The following is a 13848-nucleotide window of genomic DNA, read 5'->3' as shown; positions in this document are numbered from 1 at the left end:
GAACTGACATGTACCATTGATAAGCAGTCCTGTGAAAGTACTGGTCAAGTGTTAAACAAACAACAGGTGTTATCTGATTATAAAGACATTTTCACGGGAATTGGTGTAATTCCAGGGTCTTGCAAGCTTCATTTGAAGCAGGATGCTATCCCCGTTGTGAATCCTGCAAGGAGGGTACCTGAAGCATTACGTAACCGACTTCAGGAAGAACTGAATCGAATGGAGAGCGATGGCATAATCTCCAAGGTTAACACCCCGACTGATTGGGTTAACTCCCTTGTTGTAGTAGAAAAACCAAAAACTGGACAATTGAGAATATGTCTAGATCCAAAAGCATTGAATGACGCAATACGTAGACCGCACTACCCTATGCCGACACTTGACGATGTTACAGTACAATTAGCTGGTTGTTAATACTTTAGTCTTTTAGACATAACTCATGCTTACTGGAGCATTAGACTGGACGAAGAGTCGTCATATTTGACAACGTTTAGCACCCCGTTTGGTAGATACAGATTCACCCGTCTTCCTAATGGTCTCCGTTGTAGTCAAGATGTATTTTGTCAAAAAGTAGACGAAATCTTTGGAGACATGACAGGTGTCAAGGCTATTGTTGACGACATATTGATATATGGTCGGACAAAAGCAGAGCACGACAAAAATCTGAAAGCAGTACTAGACCGTGCCCGCGACAAAGGCATACGATTTAACGTAGACAAATGCCGCGTAGGACTGTCAGAGATACCTTATTTTGGTCATATGGTTACATCATCAGGGCTGAAAGCAGACACAGCCAAAATAGAGGCAATTGGGAAAATCGAAACACCCAAAAATCGTGCAGAGCTAGAGACATTTCTTGGTATGGTGACATATCTACAGAGATTTGCCCCAAATCTCTCCGAAATTACAAGCCCAATGAGAGATTTACTTAAGAAGGACATAGAGTTCGTCTGGGACCAACCTCAAATTGATGCATTCACAAAGGTCAAGCAGGTTATCACAAAAAGCCCAGTTGTAGCTTATTTTGATCCAAAGAAGCCAGTTTATCTTGAATGCGACGCTTCTATCAATGGGGTGGTGCAGCCATTATGCAAGATGGTCGACCCATAGCTTATGCATCTAAGACATTGACGCAAACGGAACGCAATTATGCAAACATTGAACGTGAAATGCTAGCCGTTGTGTTTCCATGTCAGCGTTTTCACCAATACATATATGGTAGACATCTAATTGTACACTCTGACCATAAGCCCTTGTCTGCAATCATGAAAATGCCTTTGCATGCAGCACCACCGTGTTTGCAGAGGATGATGCTTAGTTTGCAAAATTATGACCTTGACGTAAGACATGTGAGCGGGAAAAACGTTCCCATCAGTGATCTCTTGTCACGGAAACCTATGTCAGATAGTTCCGAAATAGAAGGTCTTGACCTTCATGTTCATACCGTGCTTTCAAGCATGACATATACTGACCGCAGTATTGAAAATGTGAGAAAGAAAACAAAGACCGACCTACAAATGCAGGCATTGAAACGGACTATAGTTCAAGGATGGTCAGATTCTAGATCTGATTGCCCAGAACTGGTGCATGAATTTTTCAATCACAGGGACGAATTATCAGTTGCCGATGACCTAATTTTCAGAGGTCAACCCTTGATCATTCCCAAGTCACTCAGACAGCACATGATTGAGCAAGTACATTTAGGTCATATGGGCACTGACAAAAGCCTACAGAGAGCCAAGGACGTGATGTTTTGGCCAGGCATGAGCAAACAAATAAATGACTTCGTTCTGAACTGTAAAATTTGTTTGTCACGCAGGAACTCAAATCAAAAAGAGCCCATGACAACCCACGACATCCTAAAAGGGCCATGGCAAGAAGTTGCCACTGATTTGTTCCATTTTGATGGAAATGAGTATTTAATTGTCGTTGATTATTATAGCAGATATTTTGAAATAGACAAGCTGCCTGGCACAAAATCATCGACTATTGTCAGAAAACTCAAATCACGTTTCAGTACACACGGAATACCAATACATATTTTCAGTGACAATGGACCTCAGTACACATCTGAGACATTCAAGACATTTGTCGATTCGTGGCACATTGAACATGTCACATCAAGTCCACGACATCCAAGTTCTAACGGACTTGCAGAACGTACGGTACAGACTGTAAAACGACTGCTAGTAAAGGCCAAAGACAGTGGTCATGACCCGTATCTAGCATTGCTAGAATACAGGAATACACCCATGTCAGATTGTAAGCAATCACCTGTGCAATTGCTTATGAGCAGAAGAACAAGATCTGTTTTACCTACAACAATATCTCAACTGCTACCTAAAACTGTAAACTCTAACATGGTAAGGTCAGCCATCCAAACATCCAAAAGAAAGCAAAACATATTATACGACAAAAACGCAAAACCACTTTCAAGGTTGCAAGTTAATGACTTAGTACGATTTCAAGTTGGAAAGATTTGGAAACCCGCTAAAGTAATCAGGATACACAATGACCACTCTTATGTAATCCTAACCCCTGATGGGAGTAGTTACAGGAGAAATCGCCGATTCCTGTTGAAGAGTAATGAGCGATTAACAGAGATAAATGATTTCACACCCAATGTATTGGCCAGAGATCAGTCAAGTACTGATAATGAAATCAACCCACAGGTACCCAGCTGTGCAAACTCTCAGCAGTCTAATTACCCTGCAAAGATTCCCCAAAACTCCCCTGCCCCTTATCAGACACGATCTGGTAGAATAGTGCAACCAAGTCAAAGATACAATCACGATGATTGGGTTAAATGAGCTGTTGTAATTATAAATTAATTAATGCATGAATATACTGTGAATAATATTTTCTATGATATTACATAGATTATGCAAGATTCAATATGACTATTACATCGATTCATTTAATAATTAATGTGTAACAATGATCTCTTTTATTTACATGTTTGGAATATTATTAACTATAATATTTACTTTTTCTTTTTAACAAAACAAGAGAGATGTTGCAGATTCTTGAAACAGACAATACTTTATATCTTTATCTCTTTGCATGCTGAGTATTCCTGGTCAGTCGGTTGGTGTACATTGCGTAGTGTAGTTCATAATAAATAGTTAGAGCACACTTGTGTTTTTTATCTATTAAATCACATTAGTGAACATTGAACGCGCACACTACAACAAGGAAAACAAAACATTTACACAGAAATTGGATCATTCCATGACAAAAAAATAAATATAAACAATGTTATCAAAACGGTGAATCTGTGAGAGTGCAGCTTTAAATACAAGTTGAATGAAATTTTGAATTCTCCAAGTCAGTTAAAGTCGAGGAACATGATCATGTACACCTTATTTGTTTGTAGTCTAGAAATAAAGTCAGTATGTCCATATTAATATTTCGAGCTGAATTTATGTATGCAGATCTACAATGTAATTGCATTCCAACAAAACCCTGCGTGTGTCAGTCTACATGGTGAAAAGGTCACCTTCTGTAGAACATCATATCAGGCTTTTGAAAAACTATTAAATAGTTTCAAACCTTAATCAAGATAGCAATGCTATTTGAAAACATAGTCATCATTTTATATGATATTAATTAATTCAGTCTAAAAAAAGAAAATACTTTAACAATATAATGGAAATACAATTTTAAAAGAACTTTAAGTTTTAATCCAAGTGAACAGAAATTTGCAGCATGATAATAAAAAAAAGAGTTAATTTTAATTTAAATAAAAACATTCTATGTTTAAATTTATAAGAAAATGTGGGCTAAAACACTCGCTGGCGAGGGCCGTGAAGGCTCTATATATTTATTCAAAAAGCACTGTGAGCAAGGCACTTTACACCCCACCCAAGCAAAGCACTTAATACCCCACTAAACCGGCCCAGCAAGGCACTTTACACCCCAAGCCAGCAAGGCACTTTATACACCCCAATCCAGCAAGGCACTTTACACCCCAAGCCAAGCAAGGCACTTGACACTCCAACCAAGCAACGTAGGTTACACCACACTCAGCCAGCCAGCCATTTTACACCCCACCCAAGCAAGGCACTTAACACTCCAACCCAGTAAGGCACTTCACACCCCAACCCAGCAAGGCACTTTACACTCCAACCCAGCAAGGCAATTTACACTCCAACCCAGCAAGGCACATTACACTCCAACTCAGCAAGACACTTTACACCCCAACCCAGCAACATACTATACACCCCAACCCAGCAAGGCACTTTACACCCCACCCCAGCTATCAATTTTACACCCCACCCCAGCAAGGCATATATACACTCCAACCCAGTAAGGCACATTACATTCCACCCCAGCAAGACACTTTACACTCCAACCAAGCAACGTACTGTACACCCCACCCCAGCAACGTACTTTACACCCCACCCCAGCAAGGCACTTTACACTGCAACCCAGCAAGGCATTTAACACTCCAACCCAGCAAGGCACTTTACACTCCAACCAAGCAAGGCACATTACACTCCAACCCAGCAAGGCACTCTACACTCTAACCCAGCAAGGCATTTTACACCCCACCCCAGCCATCCATTTTACACCCCACCCAAGCAAGGCATATACACTCCAACCCAGCAAGGCACATTACATTCCAACCCAGCAAGACACTTTGCACTCCAACCAAGCAACATACTTTACACCCCACTCCAGCAACGTACTTTACACCCCACCCCAGCAAGGCACTTTACACTGCAACCCAGCAAGGCACTTAACACTCCAACCCAGCAAGGCACTTTACACTCCAACCAAGCAAGTCACATTACACTCCAACCCAGCAAGGCACTCTACACTCCAACCCAGCATGACACTTTACACCCCAACCCAGCAACATACTTTGCACCCCAACCCAGCAAGGCACTTTACACCCAACCCCATCCATCCATTTTACAACCCACCCCAGCAAGGCACTTTACACTCCAACCAAGCAAGGCACATTACACTCCAACCCAGCAACGTACTTTACATCCTACCCCAGCCAGCCATTTTACACTCTAACCCAGGAAGGCACTTAACACTCCAACCCAGCAAGGCACTTTACACTCCAACCAAGCAAGGCACTTTACACTCAAACCCAGCAAGACACTTTTCACCCCAACCCAGCAAGACACTTTACACCCCAACCCAGCAAGGCACTTTACACTCCAACCCAGCAAGACACTTTACACCCCAACCCAGCAAGGCACTTTACACTCCAACCCAGCAAGACACTTTACACCCCAACCCAGCAAGGCACTTTACACTCCAACCCAGCAAGACACTTGACACTCCAACCAAGCAACGTACGTTACAACCCACTCCAGCCAGCCATTTTACACCCCACCCAAGCAAGGCACTTGACACTCCATCCCAGCAAGGCACTTTACACCCCAACACAGCAACATACTTTACACTCCAACCCAGCAAGACACTTTACACCCCAACCCAGCAAGACTCTTGACACTCCAAACCAGCAAGGCACTTAACAACCCAACCCAGCAAGGCACTTTACACTCCAACCCAGCAAGACACTTGACACTCCAACCAAGCAATGTACGTTACAACCCACTCCAGCCAGCCATTTTACACCCCACCAAAGCAAGGCACTTTACACCCCAACCCAGCAACATACTTTACACCCCAACACAGCAACATACTTTACACCCCAACCCAGCAACATACTTTACACCCCAACCCAGCAATATACTTTACACCCCAACCCAGCAAGGCACTTTATACCCCAACCCAGCAAGGCACTTTACACCCCACCCCAGCCATCCATTTTACACCCCACCCTAGCAAGGCACTTTACACTCCAACCCAGCAAGGCACTTTACACCCCAACCCAGCAAGGCACTTTACACCCCAACCCAGCAACATACTTTATGACCTACCCTAACCAGCAATTTTACACCCCAACCCAACAGGACACTTTACACTCCAACCCAGCAAGGCACTTAACACCCCAACCCAGCAAGGCACTTAACACTCCACCCAAGCATTGCACTTGACACTCCAATCCAGCCAGGCACTTTACACTACAACCCAGCAAGGCACTTAAGACTCCACCCAAGCATTGCACTTGACACTCCAACCCAGCAAGGCACTTTACATTCCAACCCAGCAAGACACTTTACACTCCAACCAAGCAACATACTTTACACCCTTACCCAGCCAGCCATTTTACACTCCAACCCAGCAAGGCACTTTACACTCCAACCCAGCCACCCATTTTTCTATTTTAGTATCATTGACCCTAGGGGCCCAAACGCATTCCCATGAAAGGTCTCCATAAACTCTTCATATATATCAAGTTTGGATACTATATGTCAAACCAAGCTAAAATAATTTGATTCAGCCTTAGTTGTGAGATTCAACTGTTTTTAATTTTTTAGTAACAGTGACCTTGACCCTTTGGGCCCTAATTGCAATCCCATGGAAGTCCTGCATATACCTTTCTTACCTACCAACTTAGGTCAAACCTAACTTAAATTATTTAGTACTTAACACTTATCTATATTTACTAACAATGACCTTGACCCTAGGGCCCCCATATGTTCTTCATTCAAACATGCAATCCCATTAATTAAAGGTCTACATAAACTCTTCCTATATACCAAGTTTGGTCACAATATGTGAATCCTAAGTTATTCAATACTAACCATATTTCTGTTTTTAGTAACAGTGACCTTGACCTTGGCCATGACTCTTAGAACCCCAACCACAATCCCATGAAAGGTCTCCATAAATTCATCCTTAAAATATATAATTATCAAGGTTGGTCAGAATAAGTCAATCCTTATCAAAGTTATTCAGTACCAACCATTTTTTTATTTTAGTTACATTGACCTTTACCCTAGGGCCCATACGCATTCCCATAAAAGGTCTCCATAAACTCTTCATATACACCAAGTTTGGACACTATATGTCAAACCTAACTAAAATAATTCAGCTCCTCCGTACCAATTAAGGGTCAATATGAATTTATGTTACCTTATTGTGTGATGGCTACTGTTTAAAGAATGAAGGCCATTGAATGAACAGTATTTGAGATCTGAGTTAAACTCAAAGTTGCCAAACATTTTAAGTTGATCAAGGGCAATAATTTGTATTAAGGATATGGAGTTTTGTGACCTAATTTTGTTATGGCCGTAAAAAATTGTGTGACATATTTCAATTGAATAAACGGTATAGAACGTTATTTATTAGTGAAAATCCCAACTTGACCCAAAAGTTTAACCTACGCAATGTGCCCTAAAACATAAACTTAAGTTCCTAAGACAATCAGGGGCCATAATTTGTTTTTTAGGATAATACGGAGTTATGTAACATCAATTGTAAGCTGATCGTCAATAATTATTAAGTATTAAGTCAGTTAGATAAAGGATATAGAAGTTATTTGTAAAAGTCCCAACTTGCCCTAAAACTTTAACCAGATACAGATGCTGGGGTGAGTAGTTTAGCCTCCTTATTCTTCAAATAGTCAAGCTAAAAATGTAGGTTTTATTCATATGCTCCTATTTTTGAAAAAAAGCAATGCTAATACAAAGACACATGAACATATGATGTTAAACATGAAAATTGAATTCATTCTGTATTTCATTAAAATACACACTTGACAATGACAGAAGTTGAACACGATGATATAACGGCAGTCTTTTCACATGGATTTATTACATGCTTTCAGTTTCATAATGATACAATGATTCAATAGAAATGCCTTAAAAAAAAAACAATTGATGAAAACCACTTGAGATTTATACAGTTAAATATAAATACAATTTGTAACAAGAGATGTTTGTCAAACATTATGCCCCCCCTGAGCGCCATGTTGTCAGGATTATATGGACAATTGAATGAAATATGCATGGACCGAAATGACAGCTGATTTGTTGCTGTTTTAAGATTATGACCATTAAAGTGTGAGGATAAAGTGTGTTATGACCGTCATGACCTTTGACTCTATGAACTCAAAATCCAGAGTCATCAGCTGGTCACCAGAAACCTAAATGTCAAGTTTGAGGGCCATGGGTGCAGGCATTGTCAAGTTATCACAAGACAAGTTTTTTTCGTTCAAGGTCACTGTGACCTTGACCTTTGACCCGATGACCCCTTAAATCATAAGGGGTCATCTACAAGTCAGATGCAACTCCAAGTCAAGTTTGAAGGCCATGGGTTCAGGCATTGTTGAGTTATCACTCGGACAACCTTTTACCATTCAAGATCACTGTGACCTTGACCTTTGGCTAAAATCCTAAAATCAATAAGGGTGATCTACTGGTCACGCTTAACATCCATGTCAAGTTTAATGATCATAGGTTCAGGCATTGTTGAGATATCAGTGGGGGAAGATTTGTTAACTTTTTTGCGTTAAAGGTTACTGTAACATTGACCTTGGCCTGATGACCCCCAAAGTCAATAGGGGTCATCTACTGGGCAGGCCCAACCTTCATGTCAAGTTTGATGACCATAGGTCCAAGAATTGTCGAGTTTGCTTTCAAGGTCACTGTGACCTTGACATTTGACCCCTAAAATCAATATGGGTCATCTACTGGTCAGGCCCAACCTCCATGTCAAGTTTGAGGGCCATGGGTGCAGGCATTGTTGAGTTATCACTTGGACAACCTTTTATCATTCAAGGTCACTGTGACCTTGACCTTTGGCCCAATGACCCCTAAAATTAATAGGGACAATCTTCTGGCCAGGCTCAACTTTCAAATCAAGTTTGAGGGCCATGGGTGCAGCCATTGTCAAGTTATCACTCGGATAACCTTTTACCATTCCAGGTCACTGTGACCTTGACCTTTGGCCCAATGACCCCTTAAATCAATAGGGACCATCTTCTGGCCAGGCCCAACCTCCAAGTCAAGTTTGAGGGCCATGGGTGCAGGCATTGTCAACTTATCACTCGGACAACCTTTTACCATTCCAGGTCACTGTGACCTTGACCTTTGGCCAGATGACCCCCCAAAACCATAGGGGTCATCTCCTGGTCAGGCCAATTCTCCAAGTCAGAGGGCCATGGGTGCAGGCATTGTCACATTATCACTCGGACAACCTTTTACCATTCAAGGTCACTGTGACCTTGACCTTTGGCCTGATGACCCCAAAAACAATAGGGGTCATCTTCTGGTCAGGCCCAACCTCCAAGTCAAGTTTGACAGCCATGGGTGCAGGCATTGTTGAGTTATCACTCAAACTACCTTTTACCATTCAAGGTCACTGTGACCTTGACCTTTGACGCATTGAGCCCAAAAAACAATAGGGGTCAGCTACTGGTCAGGCCCAACCTCCAAGTCAAGTTTCATGGCCATGGGTGCAGGCATTGTCACATTATCACTCGGACAACCTTTTACCATTCAAGGTCACTGTGACCTTGACCTTTGGCCTGATGACCCCCAAAACATTAGGGGTCATCTACTGGTCAGGCCCAACCTCTATGTCAAGTTTGAGGGCCATGGGTGCAGGCATTGTTGAGTTATCACTCGGACAAGCTTTAAAATTATTTTACCATTAAAGGTCACTGTGACCTTGACCTTTGACCCGATGACCCCCAAAATCTATAGGGGTCATCTACTGTTCAGGCCCAACCTTCATGTGAAGTTTGATGACCATACATCCAGGAATTGTTGAGTTATCACTCGGACAAGCTTTGGTCTACCGACGGACCGACCGACGGACCGACCGACCGACCGACATACCGACATGCCTGTGCAAAGCAATATACCCCTCTTCTTCGAAGGGGGGGGGGGGCATAATTACTAGTATTAAATGAATTGCAACAATCATGTAAAAACAAAATTATATTTCCAATACTAACAGATGAAGCACCACTATAAATTCCACAAATATTATTCAAGGTGAAAATCAATGATTAAATGCCATACATGTAAGTCTAAATGCCACAGTTTCAAATGAGATTCAGCTAAGTTAAATGATTACAAAACAATATAAAAAACTATAAGCATTCTATTTTTCATATTTGCTTTCCAGTTTTGAAATAAAACATACTTTGTTTATCATTGTAGTGCATTTGTATGACATTTCTAAACATCATGTTATGAAGTGAGTTTACATGTTGAATGTCAATATTTCTTAAATGTCATTTCCACTCTAGCTGTATATTATATGTAAGGTCACATTCAGATAGGAGTAAGGAGAGAGGTAAATCCATTCAGCTATTTCCCCAATCCTTACAATGATATATATGTATTTTATGTGTATTATCATAAAAATAATGTTTAAACTAAATCTAGATCACATAAATAATGACTTTATATCCAAGGCATCCTGAATGAACACCAACAGTTGAAATCAAGTGTCCCTTCCTGAAGTTAGATGTCCAAAATTGTCATTGATTTGTCCATTAAAGCAGCAGTTGCCTGTTTTACCAAACTTTTCTCAAAGGCTTTTACTGTGTTTCCAGAGCTTGCTTACGAAAATAAAAATAAGCTAGCTATAGAAATGCTTCCATGTCACAGAATCTTTCACTGTTTTATTGTGTTAACAAAGCCTTTAAAATTAGAATCTGGAAAAATGGCAGAAACTCTTGCTATCTTCTCATGACATCACAGAAATTCTCGATGGCTTTTATTGCTTCTCCGGGCAAAGTCGTAGGTCCATACACACATATGAGAATACCATACGGGAGATTACACACAGTAAGTCCTCCTGAATCCCGGCTACACGTTGCATATACACTGAAAATTGTAAATCTTACCAGTTATTTGGGACATTTGAGTTATAAATAATACATTAGTAAGAATATAGCTTGCATAAAGACAAAAAAGAGTAAACTTGTGAAAACATTTATATTTTTTATACTCAGACCTTAACTGATTGTTTCATTAACAGTTCGTTGTTCATAATAAGTCACAATCAATCATTGAAAATAATCAGAAAACCTTTCATTCAATAACTGATTATTGATAGATAAAAAAACGTTTGTAGTACAATTCAGAATGTAAGTGATCTGGGGAAAAAAATCTGATTTATTTATCATGGCGAAAATGTTACATACATTAAGTTATGTTTTAATACTGAAGACAGAACTATAGTAATAAAACGCCCGATGGAGCAAACCCAACATTGGTCTGTTCTTGTTTTGATAGTTGAAAAAGGTGCATAACTCATCATTATTAATGATATTAGCCAGAGTAGTGCAACTTGCTCTACCTGTGTGTATTGCCTCAGACAAAATGTGTACCCAGTTTTATTCATACTTTTTTGACAGATGACACTCTTGATGATGACCCCAAGGTTATCACATTAGCCCAAATTGTTTTACCAGAAAATAGAAATAAAAACAACAACAACAAAAAACAAAATAATACAAACCTTGAAAATGTTCTCTGATATGTTTTAAAGATCCATCCCCTTCTCTTGGGTGGAGAAATGTGGAAGTCTTTGTTTGCTAGACCCTCGGATGAATATCTTTCAAACAAGCTAAGGAACTGCTTCACTTCTTCCTGCAGAAAGACAGTGTTGCATTTCAAACAAAACATGTTATTTCTTAATTGATTTATACCTATTTGTTTTAGCTCAATTTCGAAGACAATAGTTATGAAACACCTTTGAGTCGTTTCCTGGGCAGAAACCAGCCTGGTGTTCTTTTTGGGATGCCAAGAGCATATTCCCAGGTGCTAAGTGAACCCACAACCTCTTGGGTGAGAGGCGGACACAAAGACTACTGTCATTCTCTGGTTAAAAGTTAGTAATTATTTATACAAAGATTACCCTTTCCACAGAACTAACCTTTGATCAACAAAAGTAAAATTAGATAAATATTGGCCAATAAATAAATGTTTTGGCTAATTTTGACCAAACTAAACAATTGACCAGTTTTATACAATTGATTGCAGTGTTTAAATGGGAACTTTTTTAAAGAGATAACAAAAACAGGGCTACATGTATTTTTTAGGCATGATCATACACACTTTTCTAAAAAAGAAGGAGGAACGTACATGTACAGTGAAACTGTACTTAATGATGATTTAAGGTCAATCTGTCAGCCCACATCTTGCTTGTGTTTAAAAAAAAATACATTGTACTTCAATAAGTCTTATAAACTTTTATGACCATTTCACTAACCTGTGGAAGATGTTGTAGATCTCCAAAACTGTACATGGTCTGTCCCTGTCTGGTCAGTAACAACACCCCACTAACATGGCCAGTATTGATAAGTCCACCTGTGATTAAAGAAACTATATGTTTACCAAAAAAATAATAGAAAATGGAGTAATGACACTTTACTTGTACATTGCCAATAGACATTCAAGACTTCTTGGTATATATAAATTTATTAAAATATTCAAGTGAAATTTAAATATTACGATTCATCTGTTCAATTACATTAATAATTAAGTGCCAAGAGTCAAACACAAAAAATCTTAATTATATGAAGTTATATGGAGCCACATTATAGAATTGGCTTTCAGCCTTCAGGGAAATTTATTTATCACTGGGATATTTACTGTAATTAATGTTTCCCATGAATCTGCCGATACCATCGACTGTTATAAAAACTTTTGGCGTCTGTTTTTAAATTAACTACAATATTGAGTGTTCAGAGGTTCTTTTTATTATTTTGACATTTCTTAAAGTCATAAAATCTTCCAAGGACTCGTTGAAGGCCAGTCAGGTGGACAAAGTATCCAGTATGTCATACGTCCAGGCTAGTCTAAAATAATAGACGTGTTATATGGAATTCTTCCAATCCCTAACGTTTATGCAAGTTTGTGCAAAACCCGAGGGTGTTTGAAAAATATTAAAATTGTATTAAGTGAAGTATTTTATGGTTGAAATTGATCATAAAGGTTTATATTCATATTTTACCATGTAAGCGAAAAGTTATTTTGTACAAAACAATCATTTAATGCATTAAAACACATTATTTACCTTTCCAATAAAACGAAAGTTGACTGACACAGACAACAATTATGCCAAGCAGAACAACTCGACCCACTCGTTATAACTCGGCCACCTCCAACAAGCTTCGAGACAGACCTCGTAAATACAATCATAACAACTTGCCCATGGCCAGACCTCGTAAATACAATCGTAACAACTCAACCATGGCCGAAATGTTCCGATTGTTTTAAAATTGTGCCCTGAAGCCTTGCAGATGCCCTTCATGTATATATTGTTATGTTTTGACAGAATGAAATGAAGAAAACCCGTCAAACTCATAATTATTTGTTGGATATTTATTTTTTGTGTACGGAATTAATATAACATAACATTATCTGGTAATATTTCTTGTTTTTATGATATTTTATATATATGCTTTAACCCGGAATCCTGATCGGAATAACTACCCACTTTTCATACAAAACAATTTGTACATGAAGGATTTGCCATATCAAAAATCATAAAAAAAATCCGTCAACGTACAATCATTTGGACTAACGTCCAAGCTAAACATCATTAAAAAAAGAAGCCTGGACGGCATTTTAGATTGACTACCAGTATGGACTAAGATTGGACCTAGCAAAAAACCTGTCTACCTGTAATGAACTTCTCGAATCCAGTTGATGCCTGCATATTGTCATTGAATAACAGTCAAGCGCATTTGCCTGGAAGAAAAATAACACAGTTATGATTTCCTTCAAAATATTAAAAAATTCACCGCATGAAAAAAACATGAAAATTTGTCCAAACCACCATGTTCGTTTAATCATTCTTATTGAAAATGTTATCAAACTTACACTTATTCTAAATCATCACTGATCAGTCTTTTTATATTCATGGCTTAAATGTAAACAAGGGAAGCAACTCTTCATGTTCTACGCAAGCGTCTTCTGACATGGAAGGTTATGTTTATTGTCAAGGGAAGGAACT

The 13848-nt window shown here is 39.2% G+C and overlaps 1 protein-coding gene across 1 annotated transcript; it reads right to left on the bottom strand.

Annotated features, from left to right (window-relative positions):
* Window positions 1-7639: 7639 nt before the first annotated feature.
* On the bottom strand, window positions 7640-13790 carry LOC128209010 (uncharacterized). Its single transcript, XM_052912807.1, has 5 exons — window positions 13716-13790; window positions 13515-13583; window positions 12100-12197; window positions 11347-11477; window positions 7640-10709 (listed from the first exon to the last, which is right to left on the bottom strand). Exons 2-5 carry the CDS (start codon window positions 13549-13551, stop codon window positions 10562-10564), a joined length of 414 nt encoding a protein of 137 aa, XP_052768767.1. The 5' UTR covers window positions 13552-13583; window positions 13716-13790; the 3' UTR covers window positions 7640-10561.
* Window positions 13791-13848: the final 58 nt, after the last annotated feature.

Source organism: Mya arenaria, chromosome 11 (genome assembly GCF_026914265.1).
Source record: "Mya arenaria isolate MELC-2E11 chromosome 11, ASM2691426v1".
Taxonomy (NCBI): domain Eukaryota; kingdom Metazoa; phylum Mollusca; class Bivalvia; order Myida; family Myidae; genus Mya; species Mya arenaria.
The sequence above is the reverse complement of the archived record's forward strand: the minus strand, read 5'-3'. Positions and strand labels throughout refer to the sequence as shown.

Excerpts from the sequence above, each read along its gene's own strand:
- LOC128209010 (XM_052912807.1), bottom strand. The coding sequence starts at position 13,551 with ATGCAGGCATCAACTGGATTCGAGAAGTTCATTACAG. Across the intron at positions 11,478-12,099 it reads ATCTACAACATCTTCCACAG|GAAGAAGTGAAGCAGTTCCT; the intron begins GTTAGTGAAATG and ends GTCTTTCTGCAG. Across the intron at positions 10,710-11,346 it reads TATCAGAGAACATTTTCAAG|TGTATATGCAACGTGTAGCC; the intron begins GTTTGTATTATT and ends TACAATTTTCAG.